A 27246-nucleotide genomic window follows, 5' to 3' on the forward strand; every position below is an offset into this window, starting at 1 on the left:
TGGCCAATTTTTAAGAAATATTCTAAATATGGAGATTTCAAATGTGAACCCTAAAATCTAAATGTTTCATGTAATAAAACCTTTCCTAACTAATCATTAGGAAATTTACAGACAGGAGATTTTTAAGAAAAAACGTGCTCATTTCTGGCCTGATAGGTAAGTACTATAAAGTAACAAACATTTCGCTTTTTTAAGCTTAAAACATAACTAAGAAAATACGGCTTATATACTCAAGAAAATCTGTATCACCATTTGATCAAGTGCCTTAGTTATTAAAAAAAAAAAAAAAAAAAAAGAGGTGATGCTATGAGAAGTTAGAACAGGAAACAGCTGGATTTAGTTAAATTGAACCACTAAGGTGATGCTCAAACACTAGCCTCCAGGAAACAGCAGATGTGTGCTGAGAGGGGAAATGAAGCTGCCCATCCTACATGCCTTAGGTAGGTAATGTTAAGAAAAAGACTGAAATATCACTTACTTTTCCGTTCTACTCTGCTGAGGCGTACACAGGTTCTCAGATCCATCACTTCTCAATGAAATAGCCACTGGAGATGTAGTTTCAGCTAGACCTTGCCTCCTCTGATGTTCAGCCATCAGAGCTTCAAGCTGCTTTCTTCTCTGTCTTAGCTCTTCCCTTAACATCTCATGTCTTCGCATCTCTGACCACAGCTGTTATTTTAAGTCAGTCAAGTTACTATAATATACTTGGATTTGTTTTAGCCTTAAAGAATGTAAGACAAAGAGTTCTGTTCTCCCTCTATCCTTTTTACACTAAGATATCCACAGTTAAAATAATATTTTTGTGATGAGAGAAAACGAGGCAATCAATTCTTAATAAAAACAAGTAGTAGCCAAATACACTGCGTCAACTATTTAGAGAAAGTTACGATGTTTTCTACAAATCACACACAAACAAAATGGAAAAGAATAGGTCTTTCTAACAGAAATGATTAGTGTTCATTGTAACTAGCCCTTAAACACAATTCTGCCAAATATTTGCTAATAAAGAACAAGACTATTTTGAAAAGATCCCAACTTAATGACTTTGGGAAGGAAAAAAAACACTAAAAGACAAAACAGGCTGCATTTAAAAACATGTTCCACAGATACTCAGTTTTCCTTCTTTAAGACGTGATGTAAGACTCAGGAACAACAGTACAATATACAATACCTCATTATCTACTACTGAAGGATCTTCAGGCTCAAAACCAGATTTGCTTGTACTGGTTTCATTTCCATTAACAGCTGGGGTTGAAGTAACAGCTGGGATATATTTTTTTGTGGGACAATTACCCGCACTAGTGGCTGACAGCTAAAAAAGGATTAGTAAAAACTATTATGAGGAATTAAAGCAACTGTGTTAATTTCATAAAACCAGTTATTTCACCATTTCACTGGGGCTCTAATACTGTATTTAACTTGTCATTACCAGACCTCAATTGACATCTTGATCCAAAGAAAACCTGACATAAGAAAACAAAGATGGAAACACAGAATAAAGCTGAAGACTAGCAGCCAACCCTCAGGAACAACAGAGACAAGAAGGATAAAATGTTACCATGGAAAATTTCAAATACTCAACCCAACTCTGATATGCATCCCTCTGGATATTATTTAGACTATGGAGAAGGGAAAAAGGATTAGATAAGGTAGAAGAGGTTAGGAGAAACATAATTTGATGTGTTTCCCTTTCACTGAAAACAAAACCTGACTGAAGAATAAAGGTAACCAAAACATTTTAAGAAAAATCTCAAAAAGAACTGGTGTTCCCTTCCTGTATCAACCTTATTCCCACTCCTGATTATGTGACATGGTCAAAGTTTGCTCATTCTCCGTTCTAGTTCAAAGATCCATACATACAGTACTATTTAACATGCAAACTACAGATAAAATCTTTTAATTGATTTCCTTAGATAATTCATGATGGTTTAAGGGCCTTCTTATATAATTTTAGGCCAATACAAGATGGAAACGCTACTCCCTTAAATGCAAAGCTCAAACCAGAATGTTGTAATATAATAGTTATTAATACTTATGTTCTGAATCTAAAGCTGCCTAGTCCAAGTGAAAAGATCAAAGTAACAAAGTCAATTCCTATATGCTATCTTTCACAGTGTAAATGTAGATCCCTAACCTCTTTCGTAAGTTCATCCATTTCATTAATCATAAAACTGATACAAACGTTATCACGTCAGTACTAGAAAAAGAGTACTTTAAATGACATTAGGTTTTAAATATCTTTTTTTCAAACAAATGGGAAAAAAAAGTTCCTAATTACCTGTAGGTCAGGACATGCCTTTTGCAATGCTTGAATTTTCTCTTGAATCCCAATCAGCTTCCTTCTTTCTTCCTGCAAATGTTTGAGCTCTCTCTGTTGCTGCTGTAGTTTAGCCTCATAAAATTTCTCTCTATAATTAAATTAACATTATCATATTTGCAGACTCCAATAAATCAACATTAAGCATGATCTAATACAGTACCCATTCGAGTGTATATAAAAAGCACTCAATTTTTATTAAATGAAGACCATGAGCTTAACATACCTTGCCTTTTCATTTATTCCAGCATCTTTCTGTGTTTTATTGGTATTTCCTCTAGTGTTATTTGCATTCTGTTTGTTGCCTTCTTCTGCTGGGTAGAAATCATCCAAATTTGAAGTATTGGCAGAGATAACCCCTTGATCTGTTGCATCATCATCCTAAAAAAAAAAAAATCATTAAATTAAAATAATCTTGATATCTAAAGACATTGTCCAATGCATACCTTAAGTAGCACTATTCCGTAAAATTTATGTAACATAAAAAGGAGTAGATTAATAAGTACATGATTTTTTGAGAGCACTGAAGTTCATCCTCTACCAATAGCAGGAAAAGAAGTACTAAGACAACAACAAAAAGGTACATTTATAATCTGAATTGCCAATTACCCAATAATGACAAATATTAAGTTGCCTTTTCTTATTATGACCAGATACAGAGCTGTCAAAGAAAAGCTTTGTAAAGAATATGAAAAAGATCAAAAACACACTACCGGATCTGGGAACTCTTGATATTAGGTAATTTTTCTTAAAATGTAATTTTTACATTAACAATTTCAAATAATCAGTGTCTACTGTCACTTGCTTAAAATTTCCTATTCTCTCACTTTAGTCTTCAGTTTGCCAAACTGGTGCCAATAGCTAATAATACAAAGACTAATGAGAATATCTCACATCTGTCCTAACTACTGGAAAAACAACTAAAGTTTTTACCTTCCTAACAGTAGGTCCACATCTACTGTTTAAATTAATGTACTTATTAAGGTGCTGGGGGGGGGGTGGTTTCTGGGGAGTGAACTACTACATTTTCTTAAAAAACATTTAATTCTACATAATTTTATATTTACTCATGCTTTCTCTGAAGACCTCAACTGAAACTTTAACCTTTGGAAACATCGTTTTAATAAAACCTTAAAGAGTTAGTGGTGACTCTTAATTATAACACTGGCTAGCCAATTTTAAGTTTGTAAATGGGTATTATCTAGTCTTCTTATTTATCTAAAAACCTAATTCATTACTAGTATGGATAAGAAACTGCAAAGAAACTGAGTTGAGACACAAGAATAGAGAGGCTGCATGAGGCCTTTCCACATAATAAATAGAAAAATTAAAGTTCAAGAAAAAATACAAAACTGCCGTAAGTTATAGAAGGCCATGAGAGGGTGCCTGAACAACTGAATGATATCAACTCCAACACTAAAAGAAAGCAACTGACTCAAGAATTATTGTTTTGACACACAGTTCTTTCAGTCAAGCAGTATTTACCTGTACCATAGCAACAAGATCTTGTAACTGTCTAAGTTTCTGTTTTGCAGCCATAAGTCTATTGATCTTCTGTTCAAATTCAGCATCTTCTGGAGCCTCATCAACCAGACTGCTCCTATGACTAGTTAGCGAAGCCCCACTGACTCCCTCATCTTCTGCTTCTTCCTCCTCTTCCTCATCATCTTCACCTTGTGCAACATGAATCCCCTGTTCTCCTTCTCTATTATAGTGACAATCTGTTGGAAGCACGTATAATTAAAATCAGTAATTTAACTTAAGAACAGTACTAATGAAATAAAATACACTTAGAAAAAACAGTATGTCAAAGTTATCATCAGTAGTCAATCATACCTAAAGAAGGAGGCATGTTTAGAGCCCTTATGTTGGTAGCAGATCTGTTGTTAATTTCACAATTAGAATTGCCTGATCTCCCCTCTCTATTATTAGAAACACACTGTGCATTAGAATTACTATTAACTTCATTCCAAGTGGCAGCTACTTGTGGATTTCTAAAAGAAAGAAAACAGCCTGATGTTATTTATAGAAATAAATAAATAAATTAATTAATTAATTAATTAATTTTCCAAGTTTTAGAACTGCTGATAAAATAATTCCAAACTAAGATCATCACTGGCTATTATTCCATTTAAACTCATACTGTGAATAACTGGCTCTTGCATTTCATAAACTTCTATTAGGAAATTTAAAAAGAAAACATCCAGAAAATCAAAATTATACCTAAAAATAAAGAGGGAGGAAAATGTTAAGGTATTTCTTATGGTTTACCTGCATTTGATCTGACAAACAGCAAATTTACTAAACTACTGTACTCCATGCTTCTCTATTTGTTTATCTTTACAGGGCAAGTAAGATTATACTGGCCAAAAGGTAGACTTAGGCAGACTTACAGGAGAAAAGCTTAAATAAAAAGCAAACAGCACTCTTGAGGGTTTTTTGTTGCATATTAGAAATATCCAAGTAGAAGGAACATGTTAGAAAAACAAAATTGTTACCGAAGGTTAGTAACAGGCTCAGAGTTTTCATGTTCAGAATCATACTCTGACTCTTCAGTTTCTTCATCTTTTGTGTTTTCATTTACAGCATCTGTCATCATATCTGATGTTTGTTCATAATAATGAACTAATTCTCTTAGTTCATTCAATCTCTTTCGAACTTCATTTAACTTCCTGATAAACAAAATATAAAATATATATACATATATATATAAAATAAAATACCCATTTCAGCAAAACATGCAGTATTCTCATATACAAGCAGCCAATACAAACAAAATTTAGCCCGAGTCAAACATCCAGGGGGCGTGACTATAAAGTAATGAACTTAATTTCAAGGATACCTTTCTTACTCAGTATCTCACCACTCTATTTTCTAATGTCATGTTAGGGACAAAAGCTTTAAAACAAAAACTTTCAATGGGGCATCTGGGTGGCTCAATCGGTTAAGCATCCAACTTCGGCTCAGGTCATGATTTCACAGTTGGAGGGTTCGAGCCCCATGTCAGGCTCTGTGCTGACAGCTCAGAGCCTAGAGCCTGCTTCAGATTCTGTGTCTCCCTCTCTCTTTGCCCCTCCCCGACTCATGCTGTTTGTCTCTGTCTCAAAAATAAACAAACATAAAAAAAAAATTTTTTTTCAAGTGTTCACTTGAAGCAGATTTGGTTTCTTAATCAATAGTGAAGTAGTAAGTATTCAATTCAAATACTACTTCCCAGGCAAATCCGTGATGTAGGCATTACGAAGCATTTATAGAAGGCTCCTGATTTGAAACATATAGAGATCTATACAGTGTATAATAGGTTTACCCAAATTATTAAATTTGTAGAGTTTCCATTAAGTACCAGAAACTAGGCCAATGTTTTTTAATGTGTAAAATACCTTTATGAATAGGTATATTATTGTCCCTATTTTGCAGATGAAGAAACAGAGGCTTAATGAGTATAAGTTATTTGTCCATGGTCACACAGCCTTCCTTGTGAGGTACAATTTCAAGGCTTTCTGATTCTAGAGCCTGAACTCTGAATTTAGAATCATTTGAATATTAAAACATTTTAATGTAATACCAGCTATTTTTAATCCTTTAGGTGGAAAATGGGAATGCATTAGCTCACAAAAATTATCTGTATTACAATGTCACATTTCTCTTGGACAACTCAAAGAATGCAGTATCACACACACAGTTTCTACCACCTCTTAACAATTCTAATTTATCATAATAAATAAATTCAGTTTTTCTAGAATTTTCAACAATCCAAGAAAAAAACCCATAATTTATCTCCATTATTCAATTCTAATCTATGTAAACAATGTTTGTAAAAATGTTTTACTGGAGTTTTTCGGTTGGATTCAGATGTCCTTCATTTTCACTCTCATTCTGAGCAGCTAGAGAAGCGACAGGATAAGGAACAGATGACGTGAGGCTACTGGCTTCTCCACTGACTGGTGCTAAGCCGGTGGGGGCAGAGGGAGCCACAGCTGTGCTTCTCTGATCCACACTTCTCTGTGGAGAAGCTGAGGAAGGCACAACTAACAAACAAACAAAGGATGAGCTACCATAAATAAACAAATACGGCATCAAGTAACAGTTGGCTTACATATGAAAATAAAAAGTAAAAAATCATTAACATCTTAAATTCTGCAGATTTCAATTTTAGGAACTTCAGGACAGAGCAGCCAGGCCACTTGTTCATTAACATGTTCCTAACCAAACACCACAAACTTAAAACAGCAAGAAAACAGTAAGGAAAGACAAGGTGGAAATCGACAAGAATTAGGATATTCCACTTTAGAAAGTAACCAGTATACTCTCCTGATAAACCTGATTCTAGGTTAAAGTGACTGTAGTACCTTCATACCATGAAATACAGACCAGCAATAAAATTTTCTAATTAGATGATGGCTAACCTTCTATAGTCCTTGAACTATATGTTAATTACTTTTCTGTCCACCTGGACCAAAGATATCTTATGCCTTTAAGGGCAATGAATGAATATTAAGAATCTTTGCACTTTTCTATCTCCATCACTTCAAAACTATTGTCATTTATCTTTCTCACAGGGATGACCATCATTATTTGTTGCTCACATTATCAACTGCTACAGCTGGTTTCCAGCAGTCTCTTCGCTCTATTCCTTAACTGTTCTATCTTTTGCTGCTGCTTTCACAGTTTCCCAGTGTGAAAAAAAATCACTTTTTAAGAGTCATCAGTAGGCAGAGTGCTACTTTTTTTATGTATATAAAACTGACTACAAGGCCTTGAGAACAATTTTCAAAGTTTAAATTTTTCTTAGTTGTGTTCATCTGTATAGGAAGGATAAGCATTGGGATTAGATTATACTCTGGAAGAGGAGAGACCGGCAGAGGTTAGGGAAAAGAAAGGAGGATGTTTCAGGCAGAAATACTAAGTTTTGGCATTGGGGGGGGGGGGGGGGGGCAGCAGACAAATAGGAGATGGGTAAAAAATAAGGAACAGGGACTCCAGAGATGTTTCTTCTATCCCTGTCTTTAGTAAGAGAGCAGCAGGAATGCTGAATGATGACCAGCTGGTGTTGATCCTACTAATAATCAGCTTCTCTTGCTAGAGCTCCTATTACTGACTGTTTTTAGGTAAGAGAAAGGGACCAGGCTTGAGAAGGAGTCAAGACAGCAACTGAGGACTATTTGAGAGCGGCCGAGTAAGACATCTGTGGAGCAGAAAAGTGGTTCCCATAGTATAACTAGTTCAACTATGCTCTTCCTACTATATCCACCTAAGATGACTATATATTTCAAAAAAGTTACCAAGTTTTTATAGGTTATATAGCCTGTAAGTTATAAACTATGTAAGTTACACGTTTTCTGCACTAAACCCTATGTACTACATAAGTTTTTCGTGTCTCATTTTTTTGGTATACTTTCTAAATCTGTTTCGTAGTTTTTAAATCAAAGTACTAATTTGGATTAGTGTTCCTTCAAAGGAAAATGTGAATATGCTAAAAAATCCAGTATATGTCCAAGTATCTAATAGTTTACCTTCTCTTTTTGTTTCCTCCAAATCAAAATCCTACCAATTTTTCAAAGCCCAACTTTATTCTTTCCCTTTACTGAATTATAGAACACATTGACCATCTATCTGGTTATCATCACAGATTGCCTTGCATCTTAAAAACTTTCCCCATGCAAGTCCTATCTCCCCTCAAATACTGTCATTTTCTTGAGGAACTATGAGTACATTCGTTCACCAGGTATTTACTAAATAACTGTCAGATGCCAGCATATACACTCATGGGTCTTCCACCTATCCTTGCTGAACCAGATTTACTTACATGATGAGTTGTTCAGATGCTGATCTCGAAGTGTATGAAGTTCTCCAAGCAGTTTGTCCATTTTTTGTTTCTTTTCCTGTAATACTCTCATTTTGCTAAAAAGCTGTACTTTCTCATCAGGTAAGTGTTCTGAAACAGATGGATTCCTGCTCTGGGAAACCTCCCTAGTTAATGAAAGACTTTCTGCCTGTCTTCTATTATCTGGAACAGTTGGAGGCTTATTTAAAAATAAAAAAAAGAAGAAGAAGACCAAAGCAATTAAAGGTTTCATTCTCATTTTAAAAAAGCATAAACATTCTTTCTAAAAAGTGATAAATATTTGCCGAGATTGTGCTGGTGGGTAAGTATATGCCTTTCCATACTATTTTCCCAATGTGCCACTGTAACATATATATGGTTTTATGGTCACACATAACTAAATTAAGGCTAGAAATGTCATACGTTATATGAACTTTCAAAAATCTCATTTTCTCTCTTGCCATCTTTTTAGAATCACCATCATGAACTTTAATTTCTGAACCTATCAGTTTTTCCTACCACTTCTTTCCACTAAGGCTTGGGAAATCATAAAATGAATAAACCACCATTAAGCTTAAATTTTAACTTCTGCTACATTTGCATCAATTTTTTTAAGACAAATGTAAGATTACAGATATAGCTAAAGCTCTAGACATACCAACCCCCAATCTCATTACTCTCTCCAGATATAAACACAATCTCGAATTAGGTTTCTACCATCCTCACATACGTTTACATTTTATTACACCTACAGAAAATATACATCCTTTATGCATTTTTACACCTCAGCCAAGTGGTACCCTTCTTAAACTCGCATTTTTCATTTATTCACTCTGGCTCACTTACTGTAACTGGTTATAGGATTTAACTCTATGCATATATTATAGTTTATTAATCCATTTTCATGTTTATGGACATTTAGATTGTTTCTAGTTTTTTGCTATTAACAAATTGTTGCCATGAACACTCTTATATATATCTCCTTGTGAACACATGAAGAATCTAAGATGGGGCACTGCAGGGTCACCAGAAAAACTGACTGCTCAATCATTCTTGAAAGTAGCAGACCATATTCATTTACTGTCATCAGGTAAGCCGATAGAAGACACTTCGTCTTCATACTCGATTCCAGTGAAGAGGTATTAATTCACCCTTTCTTACTCAAGGCCCATAAACTGAAATGGTGTATTTATATCATTATTTACAAGTCATTAAATTATAACTTAATAACTCTGTAATTAAACTTAGGAACTTTCTTCAAAATTGTTAGTAAAGTATCATAAAGGCACAGATTCAGATATAACTTAAGTTTTAGAGGTTATGACCATTAGAATATTTGAGAGGAAAAAAGAACATATTATCTAGTAGCACAGAGGGAGAAAATTTCACTTATCACTACATTCAAGGCAGGTTTTCCTCTAATTTAGTGTTTCTCACAGTATAGCCCCCAGACTACCAGCAGTAGAATCACACGGTGGGAAAGCCCACCTCAAATGAATGAGTCGTACACACTTTTGGAGGTGAGGGGAACCCAATGACTAGAAAACTACCTTTTTTTTTTTTTAATAATCATAACAGGTGAATTTACGCTCAGTGAAATTTGGGAACCACTAGTTTAATTAATGTAATTTTAAACTCAACTATACTAAAAAAATTAAGTTACCTGAGAATCACGAAGCTGATTATGAAAACGCTGAATCAAGTCATTCAATTCCTCGTTTAGTTCAGACGTGATACTAACTCCAGATAGGCTACCTGCTGTTTCTGTTACAACTGGAAAGAAAATTAACAACTATTCACTAAAGCAAATAAATTAAATTTTAATTTAATTTAAAATTTCAATTTGAGAAGCTAAAAATAAATTCTGAGAGAAAAACAGGAATTAAAAAAAAAAAATCTAACCTAATTTATAACTAGTTAATTCTCAGATTTATCTCCCAACCAATCATTTTAATAAAAATTTCCATCTAACCTGAAAACAAAAAGACCCAGAAAACTCCAGTATAGTGGTTCATCTTTTTCTACTCCATCATTCAAGGAGAAACACTGCTACATCCCAATTAAGAATAGTGACTCAAAGGAGTAGGGAGAGGACAGGCCAATCAGATTGGGTTGGGGGACTGGCAGGGAAAGTGGTTAATCTGAAAAAGCACAGCTAATACAGTCAGGTCTCAATCCCTACCTCCCCAGACAGAATCAATGATCTAATACAGGACTGGCAAACATTTCATAAAGATTCAGATGGTACATATGTTAGGCTTTGTGGAAATACAGTTTTTGTCTCAACTACACAATTCTGCCACTGCAGGGAAAAAAACAACCACAGACAATAAATACATAAATAGACACAGATATATTCCATGAAACTTTATTTTATAGAGTGGGTCAAATCCAGCTGGCCATAGCTTGCTGACCCGTGCGACAGAACAGGTAATTTACTGAAGTTGTTGCTTAGGACACAACTAACTGCAAGACCATGGTTCTTACCTTCCTATGGCAATATTCCTGAGGCAGTATTCAGATGATAATTTCGATAACAGTCACTGTTCTACTACCAACCACTCCATGCTCATCCTCTCTAGCTCTAAAAGAGACACTGGCTATAAACTGTTTCTGTTCTAAAGGAAAATACTAGCTTTCTCAATGAGAAATTAGAATTTCAGGGTTAAATAGAATCCCAAGTATCTAGTGCAAACTCTATTTTGAAAACAATGAAATTACAGTATAGATAACTAACACACACTTAACTAACACATACCCACTAGTTCAGTAAAGAACAATTCTTTCCCATAACAATTACTTTGACTTGCTTACATACCAGAAGATTAAATATTACCATTCTCGTTTTTCATACAAGAAGCAATGTTTAAAAATTACTAAAATTATTTTTGAAATAGTATGTAAAAAAAGTTTACTCTTAAACTCCTGTTCATTCTACTCCTGGTGCCTGCCTCATAGTACACTTTAAAGAAAAAGAAATAAGTTCATATATTCAGAAAAAGACCCCTGACCTAGAATTCAAGAGATCTGATTTTACTAATATTCCATGTAAGTGTAAGCAAGTCACAAACTCTGTTAGAGCCACTTCTCTACAACATGAGCCTAAGAAATAAATGCTCTGGTGACTAACACACAATTTCGTGATAATTAAATGAGATGATGTGAATGTAACTATGTGAAATAACATAAGTATCACAGGCAAGTCTCTGAAATCTAAAACTTGAAAAATACTTAAACTATTTAGAACATTAGTCATTAGCCTTTACCTGGTATTAGTCATCATTTAAATATTGTTTTATTCTAAATTATCTATTTCCTAAAATATGAATGTAAAAGCTAATGATACTCTGAACTTTACAAGAGAAAAATGGGTTCAAAATGCATATTAATTATGATATACTACACTACATATATGATACACAATTATGTAATTATTACAAAGGAGTAAGTTACTTGCGAGTCATGATGTTCCTTATGAAAATGCAAAATTAAATTATGTATAACAGGGATCAGAGGGCTCAGCCACTGGGCTAGGTATGGATAGCAGCATAAAATGAGTAATAACAGGATGACCTCAGTGAAGACCTAACATAGAAGAGCCCACAGGAAATAAATTATTAGACTGGGATGACAGACTAGAAAATCTCCCTTAGTTTTACTGAGTTTTAACAGGTAACAAGTGGTTTTCAACATAATGAGAAACTCAAGAGGTTTGAAGATTATGAAACAAACTATAAAATTAGACTCCACACTGAAGAATTCAACACAATTTCCACCTAAATGATAGACACATGGCTGTGACAGAAGGAAAAATGAAAAAAACATTTCTGAGTCTCAGGAAGACTATACAAGATATAAATTCAGTAAAAAGGAACTAGTGCACACCACTGGGTATCTAACTGAAATAAAAGAGCTACTGCTAACATCAGAAGCTAAAGAAGCTCTTCAGATTTATTCACTGCCTCACTTTTAGGGTTTTGACCTTTTAGGGTTTTGACCTTTCCTAGGGAGACAAGAAAAGTATGGCAATCCCAGGTGAATAAAGTACAACAGGTGGAAAAAAAAACAACCCATCAAGAGCCCTATTAGTGTGAGGTACAAAAACAGAACTGCAGCCTGTCCCTTTTACCTCTTGAGGGTGCTCTCTGATGAAAAGGAGAGCAGGCTGGCTGTGGGCCTGGTACAGTATGACGGCCAGGAGCTGTCCCTGCAGCCTTTTCTGCATAACCAGAGAAAGCACAGGACAGGGTAAGCTAAGCCTCGTATGTAGGTTTCTAGTCAACAATCAAGATCTGGTTATCTAATAACCAGCATCCACCTTGCAAGACCATTATTAACCGAGGCTTGCTTTTATCAACATGCTAGCCTGCAGCATACCAGAATCGTCCATCACAGCGATAGCTTGCTCGGCTTTGTGCTGCAGAGCGAGAAGAGCAGCCTGTCGTCCCTGCAGGGCTCGCAGCTGCTCCTGCTGCTGTAACATCCTTTTTAATAAGTCATGCTGTTTCTTCAAATTTTCTATCTCTTCCATAGGTTCCTGCTGAGGATCTCTGGCCTGGAAAATAAGATCAACAATACTTGTATCTGATTATTAAAATTCATGTTCCTGTTTCAACTACTAATGGCAAAGTACATACGTAGACGATAAATTAGTATTAAACACACAACCCTCGATACAGTTTTAGTAGACTTGAAGAAAAAGATTTAAGAAAAAAATGATGACACAGAGAGAGCCTGCCGTATTAAGAGTTAGGTAGTTAGGTAATTTCACAGTAAAAGAGCATAATCAATGGCTTAGCATGAAGAGAAATTAACCAAGGGGGAGAAAAAGGAGTACAAAAAAAAGTTACAAAGAGCTGAACACACACACACACACACACACACACACACACACACACACACACACACACGCGAGATCCAAGCCTTACAGAAAAGGAAGAACAAACAGATCATACCAGGTTAATTAATGCCCTAAAAAAAATCTCCCTGCAGAAGATCAGGCTAAAAAACATTCTGCCTCACTTCTGGAAGTGACGTTAAAAAACACTAATAAAACAAAAACAAACCCACTATTTTCTAACTGAGGACAGAAATTTTAGAAACACATTTTTTATTTGATAATCAGACGTGAAAGGATTTAATTTACTTGCATCTCATTTTATAAGCATAAAAATAAGACAGAATACTTTGTATTTTGTATCAAAGATATCATTATGTTTTCTTTTAACATATGCTCATTTAGCAGAGTCTGAGAACATTAAATCCTTTGAAATTCCCCCCAAATGCTACCATTTTGCCTAAAAGTAGAGGAACAAGATTAAACAGGTGCCACTTATAAGAAATCACAAAATTTTTAAACATTAATCTTAAAACCACTGAAATGTAACCCAATAAGAAAAACTGAAAGTCAATTAAGCAAAGAGACCAATTTAAATACAACTTGGAAAAAAAAAAAAAAAAGCCAAATTACATATGAAATATATATATACCATATTGGTATTTTTCATTATTGATTTGTCTTTTTAAAAATCTTGTATTTTAAAAGTTTAATGATTTTACCTAATATTTACATAGAATATTTCTATTAGAAACATTTAGTCACTTTTAAACTTGCACTGCTACCAAATTTTGGTTGGAGTTATGTAGATTTTAAATGAATAATCCCCCCCCCACTACCAAAGTTATTAAGGAAAATAAAGTTCAATAATTTCATTTGAAAGTAAAAATGCACTGATTTGCTTTCTCTATGTGATTCCTGTATAAATTACAGAAACACAGATGGCTCCAGAGATTCCCTTCTGAGTGACATCCCTTATCAGTAACTATGCAAAACTCCCTTCTCTACCTCCCCGGGTAGAACTCATCAGTATTATGAATAACTTTTACACCGTGACTTGGCAAGCAATAAAACTAGTAAGTGAATAAATAAGAACATGGCTATGAATTAAATACTCTGAAGAAAATAGAATCAAATAAGTAAAAAGACTATGGTTGGAATATTTGACGTACGTATCAGAGAAGCCAGGACAGTGAGTGCTGTCTTTATCCTATATTGAGTGACCAGACTTCATGAACATGGAAAAGAAATAACCTCTCTTGGACAAATCAGTGCTTAAAGATTTTCTGTTGTCCTGAATTTCCTTTTTACATGAACTGTTTATTTAGTTCTCTCCCGACCTATACAAGTGGAGTTACGCTACTAACATTTACATTCATTCCTGTCATATACTGTGGTTTCTCTTCAGATCGTATAAATCTTTCGCCTTTTACATTCATTCCTGTCAAAATTCATCTTACTTCTGGCTTATTTCAATTTGTGATCCTCTCATCCCTCAAAAATACTACTAAAGTATCTAAACTACTATATCTAAACTATTCACCCCTCAAGGTAACCTTAAAGCTATCTAAAGAGTTTACTAAATAACTAACATTCTGGGTTTTTCCCCTTTAATAAGCAAACTTTTTAAAAGAACTTTAATCCTTGTTAGTCAGATTTATTTGCAAAACTCTGATACTAAAATTATAAAGAATCCTGAACTATTTATGAAAGTAAACACAATTACCTTCAGATTCTTCACTAATCCAAAATGATTTCCCAACAAGTTTTGAAATTAATAGAGTTTTAATACTGTTTAATAAGTTCTGCATCCATATAAATAATATTCAAACTAATACTCCGGAAATCTAAGCTGAAGGAAGCAGGTAGGAACCACGGTCAAACAATAAAGAAAGGGAAGATAAGAAAATGGAAATAAAAACACCTAGGGATTAGAACATGCCAAGCAGATGCCAAAAGAGAATCCAAAAGGGAAGCGAAGAATACATTCACTCTTCAAACACATATTTTTACTTAAACTTTTTGAGTCACCTTCAACAAGTACATTTTTAGTTTACAGATAAAAAAAAAAAAATAACTTAGGCATGAATTCCAAAGTTGCCTACAGGTAACAGTTCAATTTCAGAAAATTCTTTCTTTCCTCTAGTCAACTGAAGTTCCTCTAATAATTCATGGGTCCAAATATATTTTTATAGCTGAAAAGTACTTCAGATAATATGTCTCCAAGTTTTCTCATGTGAAAGCCCAGAGAAGATAAAGCTGTGGTTTATCCAATATCACAGTTAGGGCAAGTCAGGTTCCTAAGTTCTAGGATAGCGTTTTCCACCCCATACTGTCTGCCCCCAAATTATGTGTTTAGATAGTTTTAAATACAAAAGTCTAAGGCACAGTGGTCAGAGGAAGCATAGTCTGGTTTGGGAGACAAAGTTAGCCTACATGAATTATACCTAGAAATGATGAAAACAATAGCAGAAAAGAAGTAGATAGTATTTTTAAAAGCGTATAAAGTCTCTAAAAGCTGATAGTACGCAGCAAAGAGAAGTATGGGCAAATAGTGAGACATGGGTCTTACAGAAGGCTTCTTTTTAAAAATTATGCAAAGTGTCATCATATCTGTAAAATATTCCATAAAATGGATACTGTCCTTGTAAGCAGCTGGAGAATATCAACCATTTCCTGTCCCACTGCAACTTACAATGATGCTTTAAGCTCTGAATTTCAGTTAAGAACTCCACTTTTTCCTACTCTTTTAAAAGAATATGACATCTTGTAAGGATGTTAAGTAGGAAATGAAGGTGAGGTGGGGAGAACACAATTCTCCACAGCAGAGGAGAAACCAAGGCAGTTGGTGAGAATTACGGTTTTTTTCTAAAAAAATATTACGAACAGAGTACTGATAGAACTACCGTAGGAAGGCCCTAAGTATCAAAAGATTAAAGAGAATCAAATTGGAATAAACTCCGACAGTTCAATAGAGAATAATATTCACATATAATGACATTATTCAAAGGAACTAAAAACCAGAAAAATGGATTTTGAAAGTAAGTATTTTCTACTTCAGTTAAAAAAGAAAAACTGGCAGATAGCATGCTGTAACAACTATCAATTCCTAAGTTTTGTCACTACTCAGAAGACTTAAGAAAGGATTAAGTTCCAAAGAATATTTATTATGTCTCATACATTCTCTTCTCCAAAGGTATTAGTTTTAAAACTAATCAACTACTGGGGCACCTGGGTGGCTCAGTTGGTTGAGTGTCCAGGGCCATGATCCCAAGGTCAGGGGATCAAGCCCCACATTGAGCTCCATGCTGAGCGTGGAGCCTGCTTAAGATTCTCTCTCTCTCTGTCTCTCTCTCTCTCGCGCGCGCGCGCGCGCTCTGCCCCTCTCCCCCACGCATGTGCACTTGCTCTCTAAGAAAAATAAAAATTAAATAAAATCTTAAAAAAAATAATCAGCTACTTAATTTATTGTTATATTGGGGCATCTTCTGCTTAACATTTTATAGTTGAAGATCATCCCAGCTGATTTCAAACTAAATCCTCAGATTATTGTGGGAGCCAGGAAAAAATATAAAAAACAAAATCAACTGCCAAAATACAAGTTTTGTCATTTTAAACAACCAGAAAATGTGCATAAGAAAATAAAGACCAATCCTAGTTAATATAAGCTACTAATAAAACATAAGAAACTAGTCTAATCTATACATAATTACTAAAATAGTATTTTACTCTTGCCAAATGGAAACAAGATTTTATAAATGCTCTTTTATTGAAAGTTGTTTTACATGGAACTACACAAGCAGTTGTTTTCTTAAACCTTTCCTGAGCACCTTTTTGCAAATCATGGAAAATTAAAAGAACATTTAGAGCAAACACTGGCGGAAAAAAACAGCAAAAACATAGTAAGTCAACTTTTTTTGCTTTTTCAAACTATGAAGTATTTTTCTTAAAAAAAAAAAAAAGGAGTGGAAGAGGTTTCCAACAAGAAAAATATAAACCAAATAAAAAAAAGCACTATAAAAATACTTCATTCTTAGAAAGACAGAAAAGTAATAGCTTATTCCATTTTCTTTTTCTTTAATGATTACAAGAATTAAAACTTAAAAGCACTATGTTCATCATGAATACAAATACCAGAAACAGAAACTAATGGTTAAGGTTTAAGAATGTTATATCCTGAGTTCTCAAAGGCAAAAAAAAAAAAAAAAAAGAAAGAGAAAAAGAAAAAGAAAAAGAGAAAGAAAATGGATTAAGTTTCAAGTCCTTTGTTAACGCAAATTAAATACAGCTGCCACATATAATCCATGGAGAGGAGTAGAAGAAAACAGAAAAGAATAAAAACACTAAGGAACAACACTTTATCAAAGCAAATTACAGTATAATTAGCCATGTTAAGAACTTACATATTTAAGAGTAATAGCAACAAGAGAAAAGCAAATAAGGAAGAGGAAATGTGAACAAAAGAGGTGCTCATTTAGAGACTTCCCAAATTAATATTGTGAAATATACCTTTGAGGGAAATCCACGTTTTCGGCTATATTTCCTATCAGGCCTCAGTTCCCTGTCATTCTGAGGAGGTCTGTCACCTTTCCCTTTTGGACTTGTGGTAACGTCTGAAACCTGTTCTTGTGAAGCTGAATTCCCTAGTTTGTCCTCAATGCACGGCCGAATTCTCAGACTAAAAGATGCCTCCTTTATTAAATAGTGTAGCATATTAATTTCTTAACACAAACTCTTTTTAACATACAAGCCAGCCTTGTCAATAAATACAAAAAATTTACCAGTCCATCTCTTTAAAAATCAACCCACCCTCCCCCAAGTGGCATAAACTTAGACTTCCAAATTTCTGCAGACTAGACTAATGCTTACTGTAATCAAGTGAATATCATATTCTAGGCAATTTCCCAACTATACAACAACTAAAGCACATTTTAACATTTATTCTGCTGTTATTAAGCAACTTTCATGTCATTTTATGTTTATGAAAGAATTCTCATCACAGTGAACATTACATATGCATATACATTAGAATAATCAATTATACCATCTCCTACTCCTCCCCAAGAGAATTCCTTTACCCACATTCCCCAACTCTTCCATTTCTGCTGAAATGAAATGTGAGGAAAAAATCATTCCTAGCACCTCTGTAAACAGAAAAACAATTTTCCCACAGCACAATCTATTTTCAACAACTGTTTGGATCAAGGCCCCTGAGTATCTCCTGGTGAAAATACTGTAGGGAAAAAAATTCAAATTTCCTCTTCAAATTAGGAAGGGCAGGGAAGAGAAAGGAGGCAATAAGAAATTATGCAGGTGATACTAACAGGAAACAAACCCTCAAATTCCTCATGCTGAATGGTATTTTGGAACATATCTCAGAAACAAAAGATAGACACACATGGTTATCCTTTCATAAGAAAAGCTTTACTTGTAATAGGTTTTCAAATTTACTAATGCATGGTGATAGGTCTGCCTGTTAAAATTAAAATGCTTAAAAGCAGGTTCCAAAGCCCACTACCTTTTATAAACTAAGCTCATTTTACAAAGTTTTCCTCCAAGTTCTGCAAATTCCTGATTATTTTTTCAAAAAACAGTATTCTGATAAATTTCATTTTGCAGAGTTACAAGAATAAATCATAATGTAAATGCTACTGTATCCCATTTCATTTCAGTGTTTCAGTCATCTAGTTTTACTACAGTTCAAAAACTATCCTAGGAATGAAAAATCCTAGCAGCCTTCAAATGAGTCCTCAATGGCAAAAGAACTTGGAGATTTTTCCAACAGACAATATACTTTGTAATGGTACTTTGTACTTCCAGCTCCTTTATCCACGATGAATTTTAACTTTCCCAATGCATCTTAAAGTGAGTAAAGCTGTGCTTAATGAAACCTATAGAAAAACCATGTTTCTGCAAGCTGATCAGAAATTACTAGATTTTCAAATCATCCATTAAAACATTTAATCTTAGTAAGAAAAACTTTTATATTTACAGGTTTAAAAAGAATATATACAGCATTAACAACTTGAGAGTTTCTTCCCTGAAATATACTTTTCATTAAGGAATGCCTATGAAAAATATCATCTTGAAAAATGGGGGAAAAGCTTAAATCTTCATTTCCAGCACTTTTAATTACCAAAAAGCCGCTTACCGTGGTATCTGAAGCCTCAGACTGCACATCTATGTTTAGCGATGTGCTCTCAGCTACAGAACCAGATCCCACAGCTGAATCTATAGTCCGAACATCCTCCTCCTCATTTTCTCTAGCCTGAAATATTTTAGTGGTATAAATCATACAACTATTAAAAAGGGCAATAAAATGTTATAACGGATGGCATGATTTTTTGAAAACATATTAACTCCTCTGGGGTAGAGTCAGAATGCCATCAGCATATGTACACTAACATACCACAAAAATAACTCAATACGTTATTTAAAAGGTATAAAACTTACAAGGATTTTTTGGAGAAATTTCATATATGACTTTTCTTGTTCTTTAAGGTGATCTATTAGATGAGTAAGGCGCTCAACATTAGCAGATCTTTCATTTTTCTCTACAAGATCTTCCCGCATGGAACTAGCTTTAGTAATATAATCACGAATCTGAACAAGCCTGCTTACAATCTGCAGGGAAAACATTTGGAGGTAAAAAATAAACAAATAAAATAAACAAAAAGGCATGAAAATAAACAGTATGTAAAACTGACCATAAATTATTCCACACCAACAATTCTACACATTTCTTATTTCAAATACAATAACCAAAGATACTTCTAGCTTTATCATTTGAATTCATACATGCAAAAGATCTGAATCAAATTTAGAATTTAATCAAAACATAACTGGCAATACTAACAACTCTAATTATTGGGAATTAAAGATTTTCAAAATTTGTTTTCATTTACATTACTTGAAAAAATTTACTTCCAGAACTGGATGCCTTTAAACCATTACTAACGTAAATTTTTTCTAACGTTTATATAATATTTCCTTAGCAGTATTCTAAATACTTCTGAAAGTAGTTTTCAAAAGAAATATATCACCATTTAAAAAAATTCTTACTATCATCTATTAATCACATTGTTTCAAACTCCCCTTTACCAAAATTTGGCAACACAGCCTCTGGTGGATAAACAGAAGCCCTAATTTACCTAGATATGGCACTTCTACAATCATTATGGGTAAAAGGAAGTTTACACTAAATTGAATAAATCTGAAAGATTAATGAGGAGAATCACACAAGTACCCAACTAAAATTCCTATGTGCATAACTCAGTAAAACTGAATCTTACTATTTCTACTTTGAAGTTCATGAAAACAAAGCAAAAGAAACATTTTACCACCTGGCTGCTCTCCATTGCAGGCTCTCCTCTTCCATCTTCTTCAGAGACTTGACAGTTTTGCAAAAGGTCATTACTTAAAGCGGAGGCAAACAACTCTTTACATTGTGCTGATCCGATCACTTCTCTCTTTGGAGGACTTACAGCAGCCTCTTTACTCTTGTTAGTATTAATCTGCATCGGCAAAAAGTTGAAGGGCTTTCGGTTTTCACCAAGCTGACGTTTGTTGTTGGCAGCTGTTGCTCTACCTTGAGAATCACTTCCAATGCTTCTCTACGTATGAAAAAGAAAACAAACCCCACAAACGTTAATTTTTCAATAAAATTTTTTTTCAAAAAACTCCAATGTTCTTAGTCAATTTCACCATCAGCTATTGATTCAGAAAGTATAGTTAAATATACTACTTTTGTACTAAGACACAGAAGAGATTCAAATCTACAAAATTCTTTTACTAAAATATCAAAATTTGATTAACTTGTCTTATTCCTCATTTTCTCAGACATAATTCAACTGATGAATATGAGCAGGATTAGTCTAGATGAAGTACTAGGACCACACACCATATTTATAACTTACATTGCTAATCACACTTATTCACAGATTTTGTATGGGCTTTGGACCCAATGACTAAATCTTAATATAAACATCACCACAAAGATATGTTTAGATGAAGCACTGTCTGAAAAAGTACTCAGCTCAGTGCCTGCTAAATAGCAAATGTTCAAAAATTAGTATATAGATGACTAAATGATATGGGATCACCACCACCATCAACCCAGACTTGAATGTACCTTTATGTGTATTTGGTAAACTGTTGGTTTCTCTAAAGTACAGATGTGACCATAAAATGTTTGTCAAGAGTTCATTATCATTTCCATTTGCTTTTAGCTCCAAATTTCATTTCAGTAATTATAAGACCAACTACAGCTTTATTTTAAATTTGAGGTAATGTAGAACATTCCCTTATGCAGTGATAAATTGGATCTTCCCTTTTGCCATCTTATTCAGTTACTAACATGCAAAATTTAGTTCCAGAATGAAATTATTCACATTAGTCACAGAGTATACGTAATAAAGTCACAAAAGACTTGTCCTTAGCAAGTTTAGAAATAAAGTCTTTGTTGCCCTCCAAAGAACCTAATACCAACACCACTAATTAAAATTCTTTCCATATACACAGAAACTAAGAAAAAAGAAACCGCTCACTTCTTACTCTTAAGCTATTTAACTCATTCTAAAAATTTCTCATCATTATAACTGGATTTTTAAAATAATTCACAAACCTGATCTAAATCACTGAAGTTTATCCGCTGTTTGAGTTTCTCTAGTTCTGCCTGCTCTGGAACAGACATCTGAGTCACATATCTACTATGTGGAAACGTATGTGGAGTCTTTGTTCTTCGCCTTCCAACTCCTGGTGATGACTCCGGAGAAATATCATTAGTTACCCTTTTATCACTTTCTACACCAAACTTTTTCTTATTCTTTTCTGATGATCTATTTGCTTTCTTCTGTTGGCCACCCCAATCCTTTAAAAAAGTAAAGGCAAAAGTTAATCTGGCCTCTATCAAACCAGGAAAGTAATCTGATATGCTTAAAAAATTGGGGTCAGTCTTAAAGTTAAAAATGACAAAACATTTTTCACATAAACATACAGACTTAAGAGACCTTATTTATTTCTACTAATGCATTTTCTATTACATCTAGCCTAAGTTTCACAGATGGTCCTTCAGAAAAGAGATCACTTTCCTATCATAGATCTTTAACAAACATAAATCCCCAAACTCTAGTCAGTCTGGATACTTTCAAAACCATTTTTAAAAACTGGTTCCCTACTATTTATAAATTGGATAGTATAATAAATTATAGATACCTTTACTGACCTCCTTTAAAATCAATGTGTATGATGAGAAAACAGATCTGGAATCCACCTGGATTCTAAAGTAATTATTGTTGGGGCACCTGAGTGGCTCAGTCAGCTAAGCATCCAACTTACGATGTCGCCCCAGGTCATGATCTCACGGTTCGTGAATTCGAGCCCCGCATCAGGCTCCATGCTAACAGCACAGAACCTGCTTGGGATTCTCTCTCTCCTTCTCTTTCTGCCCCTCCCCTGTTTGCAAGCTCTCTCCCTCTCTCAAAATGAATACATAAACTTACAAATAAATAAGTAATTACCATTATCTGAAGAAAAGCTCCACTGTATGACCCTAAGCAATTTAACTTCCCATAGTCTCGGTTTCCTAATTTCTAAAATAGCGTCACCTTTAAAACATGATTAAAAACAACATTCATAAAATATCTAGCACAGTGGCTAGCATATAGTAAGCAATAAACGTAACTACTGTTATGTTTTACAGGCAACAATGCACTACATGATAAGGCCTGACGTGAAATGACAAACATGATTCATATTTTAATGGGAAAACATTTTTATTTACTTAGTTATACCAACATAACCTAAGTCATTCAACAAAAAGGTCTATAAATTCCTACCTTAGCCATACTGGAAGAACTGTCTAGTTTTACTACGGTAAACCCTTACGGGATATTCTCCTCATTTATAACACAACTCCCTTCTCTATGAACTGTCTCTCCACCCCAATCAATCCATGTGTGGGTGTTCTTGCCAACCTGTTGTTCTACTTACCCTACCCCTTCCTGGCCACAGATGACTGGAAAAGAGATGTATATCTAATCCAAATTGGGATGATCATACTTTAAAAATTTCAAATTGGAACTAAAAGATAACTAGTCAGTATATAATTGTAGCCATAAACGAAACTTTTGAATGAAGGGGCAACCACAGTACACATGAACCACAGAAGAGAGAAAACCGGTCTGCGAAAAGAAAGTTGTGTTAAACAAAGGAATTCAGAAGCAAATAGTCAGGGTAGTGAAAAAGCAATTCTTGACAACTTTCTAGTTCCTTTTTCTAGTCTCTTCCTAAAACCCAGCTATAGACCTCTAATTTTTTTAACTGGTTTTCCATAGAACATCTTTAAAACCTTATAATAAATTAATATCTGTTAACTATAAACAAAAACGTCTTCAACTAATATAACAAATAGCCCAGGGTCATTTAATGTCTTGGCCAGCAAGACAAAACTGTGTTTACAAAGAGTCTCAGTGAGTTTGATTTGGCTAAGGCAGGGGAAAGCTGAATTTTAACACTGGTAGTTAACGACACACCACTGATCAGAAGTTATCATACCATATTGTTAAGTCGGTCATCAACACCTTCAGTGCTCCAGTTTGCTATCTCCTGATCATTCATGCCTTCTTCAAAAGGACCTCCTCCTGTAGCCATCCTAGCTTTACCAATTAATTTTCTGCAAAACAAGTGAAAACTAATATTTTTAACACATAAAAACAAACTAACTTTTAAATCATCCCATGAGGTTAAGTGACATAAAAGATCTCAGAAAAATTGATTTAATGAAATAGAAAGAGGTACTGTCAGCCACGTACCATAAACAAATTGATTTAGCTGCCAGACACCTATTACAATTTACATGAGTTAAGTAGCTGTAGTGATGGGAAGGGGAAGGAAAACTTCAAAATATGCACCATGTGTCCTGGCCTGCATGCTTTCAGGCTACTTTAATTAACTAATTGAACACAGTCTTACAAAATAGAGCAATGAGGTAGGAAAAAGTTACTAAGGGCTAGAACCAAAACTGCTTGTAGAAAAAAAAAAAAAAAAAAAAACTAGGGGTGCCTGGGTGGCTCAAGTCAGTTAAGGATCTGACTTTGGTTCAGGTCATGATCTTACGGTTCATAGGTTTGAGTCCGGCATCGGGTTCTGTGCTGACAGCTCAGAGCCTGGAACCTGCTTCAGATTCTGTGTCTCCCTCTCTCTGCCCCTCCCCCACTCGTGCTCTCTTTCAAAAATAAACAGAATAAATGTTTGCTCAAATCCTTTACTCCTTTAAAAAAAAAAAAAGAAAGAAAGAAAGAAAGAAAGAAAGAAAGAAAGAAAGAAAGAAAGAAAGAAAGAAAGAAAAGAAAAAAAACTAATACTCCCAAAGACCTGGGTATTGGGTTTGTGTTAAAGTTTCAAAGAGGTTAGAAGTGCTCTGCATGAAACGTGGAGAAAGGTTTGTTTTTAATAGAAATGTAGTGGTAAGCAAGATAAAGAAAGGGCAGGGAGAGAAGAAGGCCAAGGTGGGTGAATGGCCAATAAAAGCCAAGAATACAGTGGCTTAAAACATTTAAGAGTGATGCCAAATGCTTTACTTCAAATTTTATTTCTGCTACCTTGGTTCCCCCTACATCTTGAATACTCTACCAAAGTCAAATTTTCCCCACTTAAAAAGAAAAAAAAAAAAAATGAGGATTATGTGACTATCAAGGAAGGTACTGAATTTCATGCCTGGGTCAAAGAGATGAGAAACAAAAAGAACAATGGTGGAAGCAGACGTTCAGAAGCAGAGATGAATCAGGAGAAAACAAGATTTCTACATAACCTTGTGAAGGACTCTGGCTTTCCACCAAGTGTGGAATTTGCAGGTTGGAGAAGGACTGAGTAAAAGAGATGGGCAGATAACTTTACTTAGAATTCAAGGGGCAGAGAAAGGCATTAAACAGTAGGGTTATATTAGGTTTCTCACTTTACAAATAATAACAGTAACATTCAAAGGAGTTAGATAATTTCACCAAGGTCACTCAGCTAAAAATGTCAAAAAGGAATACAAATCCAAGCTACATTGACTGTAAGATCCTAACTTATTCCATCCACTAGAGCAAAATATTAAAAGGATTATCATCCATGAGAAGTAGGAATTATATCGTAGATGTTTTATTGCTAGAGTATCTACTACAATAATATATTAACAGATTACAGAGAGGTTAAATTTTAGCATCTCAAAAAAGTAGTGATAAAATTCAAACACTTAATTCGGAAAAATCTTAAAAAGTACAAATACAAGGGTGCCTGGGTAGCTCAGTCAATTAAGCATCCGACTTCAGATTAGGTCATGATCTCACAGCTTGGGAGTTTGAGCCCTTTGGGCTCTGTGCTGACAGCTCAGAGCCTTGAGCCTACTTCAGATTCTGTGTCTCCCTCTCTCTTTGCCCCTCCTCCACTGATGCTCTCTCTCTCTCTCTCTCTCTCTCTCAAAAATAAACATTAAAAAAATTTTTTTAAATAGAGTGACACTTTCTTATAGTTGTATATATTATACTGTTTGTGGGTTTTTTCAATGAGCATATATTACATTAATAATTTTCTTCCTTTTTTTTTTGTAATTTTTTAATGTTTTATTTTTATTTATTTTGAGAGAGAGAGAGAGAGAGAGGAAGTATGAGTCAGGGAGGGACAGAGAGAGAGGGAGAGAGACTCCCAAGCAGGTTCCACACTATTAGGGTAGAGCCTGATGCAAAGCTCAATCCCACAAATCATGAGATCATGACCTAAGCCAAAATTGAGATTCGGACACTTAACCAACTTAACCAATTATTAAAGTAGGCGTCCTACTTTAATAATTATCTGAGGTGAAACAAGTATATGTTAAGCCAACAGCCAACAATATTAAAATAAAACATAAAGGACATCCCTATAAAACACAAGAATGACACATATCAGTTATTTAACATTGTTTTCAAAGTTCTACAAAGTGGAAAAATATGAGGGGCGCCTGGATAGCTCAGTCGGTTAAGCGTCCAACTCTTGATTTCAGCTCAAGTCATGACCTCAAGGCGTCAGGCTATATGCTGACAGTGAGGAATGTGCTTAAGATTCTCTCTCCCTCTCTGCCCCTACCCAGCTCATGTGTGCACATGTGCGTGCTCTCTCAAAAATAAACGGTAAAAAAAAAAAAAGGAAAAATATGAAACAGAAATATTAACACTGAAAACAGAAAAGGTAGTGTTCTTAAAAATATGTATTAGAAAACCTAGAGAAGTTCAAAATATCACCAACAATCACAGAGAAAATATCCTGGAGAAAAATGATGCCACTGATTAACAGTGAGCAAAAAGAAAACACCTAGGACTAAATGTAATTTCGCCCTATGTAAAGAAGCACCAGTAAACTCTGTAAGACAATAGAAAATTTAGTTAAGTACAAAAACAAACTATCTTCCCTAATGGGAAGACAAGTATTATAAACATCTCATTTTTTTAAAAAATATAGGCTTAATGAACTCCCAATGGGATTCTTCTTGGAATTTGACAAAACAAATATCTGAAAAATAAAAGTAGCAATAGAAGTTGGGAGAGCAGAAAACTAGCCCCAAGAGATATTCAATCATATTGAGTGCCTATGAGTAAATTAGTATCAGCACCCCCCACCAAAATGCTGAAAAATACTCAATTAGAAAAATGTAATGAGGAGGGGCGCCTGGGTGGCGCAGTCGGTTAAGCGTCCGACTTCAGCCAGGTCACGATCTCGCAGTCCGGGAGTTCGAGCCCCGCGTCAGGCTCTAGGCTGATGGCTCAGAGCCTGGAGCCTGTTTCCGATTCTGTGTCTCCCTGTCTCTCTGCCCCTCCCCCGTTCATGCTCTGTCTCTCTCTGTCCCAAAAATAAATAAACGTTGAAAAAAAAAAAAAATTAAAAAAAAAAAAAGAAAAATGTAATGAGGAAAATTAATTATAGCTAACATCCATTTTGCTTACTATATGGTAAGCACCATGCTAAGTATTTTATGAGCATTTTATCATTTAATCCTCATAAAAATACTACAATGTAAGATGATGTAGGATTTTCCAATTGATGGGACAATCTGCTAATACTTTTGATAAACATAGAGATTTAACAGCATTTCTTAACCAGGATTCTTCATCTCAAACACAAAACAGAGAAAAATGATTTAAGTGACAATTCTCAATTCTCCCAAGGCTGGTACCTACCCAGTACCAGTCCAGACACAGAAGAAAAATAAATTCTCAGTAAACAATGGATGCCTTAGAGTTTAATTCTCTTACA

The 27246-nt window shown here is 34.5% G+C and overlaps 1 protein-coding gene across 20 annotated transcripts in view; it reads right to left on the bottom strand.

Moving 5' to 3' along the window:
* PCM1 (pericentriolar material 1) overlaps nt 1-27246 on the bottom strand; it is an 80607-nt gene that overhangs the window by 44264 nt on the left and 9097 nt on the right. For 9 of the 20 annotated variants that reach the window (XM_047854933.1, XM_047854931.1, XM_047854932.1 and 6 more), the window contains 18 exons: nt 23533-23650; nt 21602-21847; nt 20322-20591; nt 19432-19602; nt 19130-19246; nt 17488-17670; nt 12519-12696; nt 12271-12360; nt 9805-9914; nt 8124-8340; nt 6147-6345; nt 4816-4989; nt 4154-4311; nt 3803-4038; nt 2544-2698; nt 2279-2408; nt 1172-1312; nt 479-669 (listed from right to left, as the gene is read on the bottom strand). In XM_047854933.1, coding sequence (XP_047710889.1) covers nt 479-669; nt 1172-1312; nt 2279-2408; nt 2544-2698; nt 3803-4038; nt 4154-4311; nt 4816-4989; nt 6147-6345; nt 8124-8340; nt 9805-9914; nt 12271-12360; nt 12519-12696; nt 17488-17670; nt 19130-19246; nt 19432-19602; nt 20322-20591; nt 21602-21847; nt 23533-23628 — 3062 coding nt within the window. In that variant the 5' untranslated portion in view covers nt 23629-23650. The remainder of the gene's footprint in view (nt 1-478; nt 670-1171; nt 1313-2278; nt 2409-2543; nt 2699-3802; nt 4039-4153; nt 4312-4815; nt 4990-6146; nt 6346-8123; nt 8341-9804; nt 9915-12270; nt 12361-12518; nt 12697-17487; nt 17671-19129; nt 19247-19431; nt 19603-20321; nt 20592-21601; nt 21848-23532; nt 23651-27246) is intronic. The other 11 variants (XM_047854949.1, XM_047854948.1, XM_047854947.1 and 8 more) reach the window with 6 other exon arrangements.

The sequence above is a fragment of the Prionailurus viverrinus genome, chromosome B1, assembly GCF_022837055.1.
Source record: "Prionailurus viverrinus isolate Anna chromosome B1, UM_Priviv_1.0, whole genome shotgun sequence".
Classification (NCBI taxonomy): domain Eukaryota; kingdom Metazoa; phylum Chordata; class Mammalia; order Carnivora; family Felidae; genus Prionailurus; species Prionailurus viverrinus.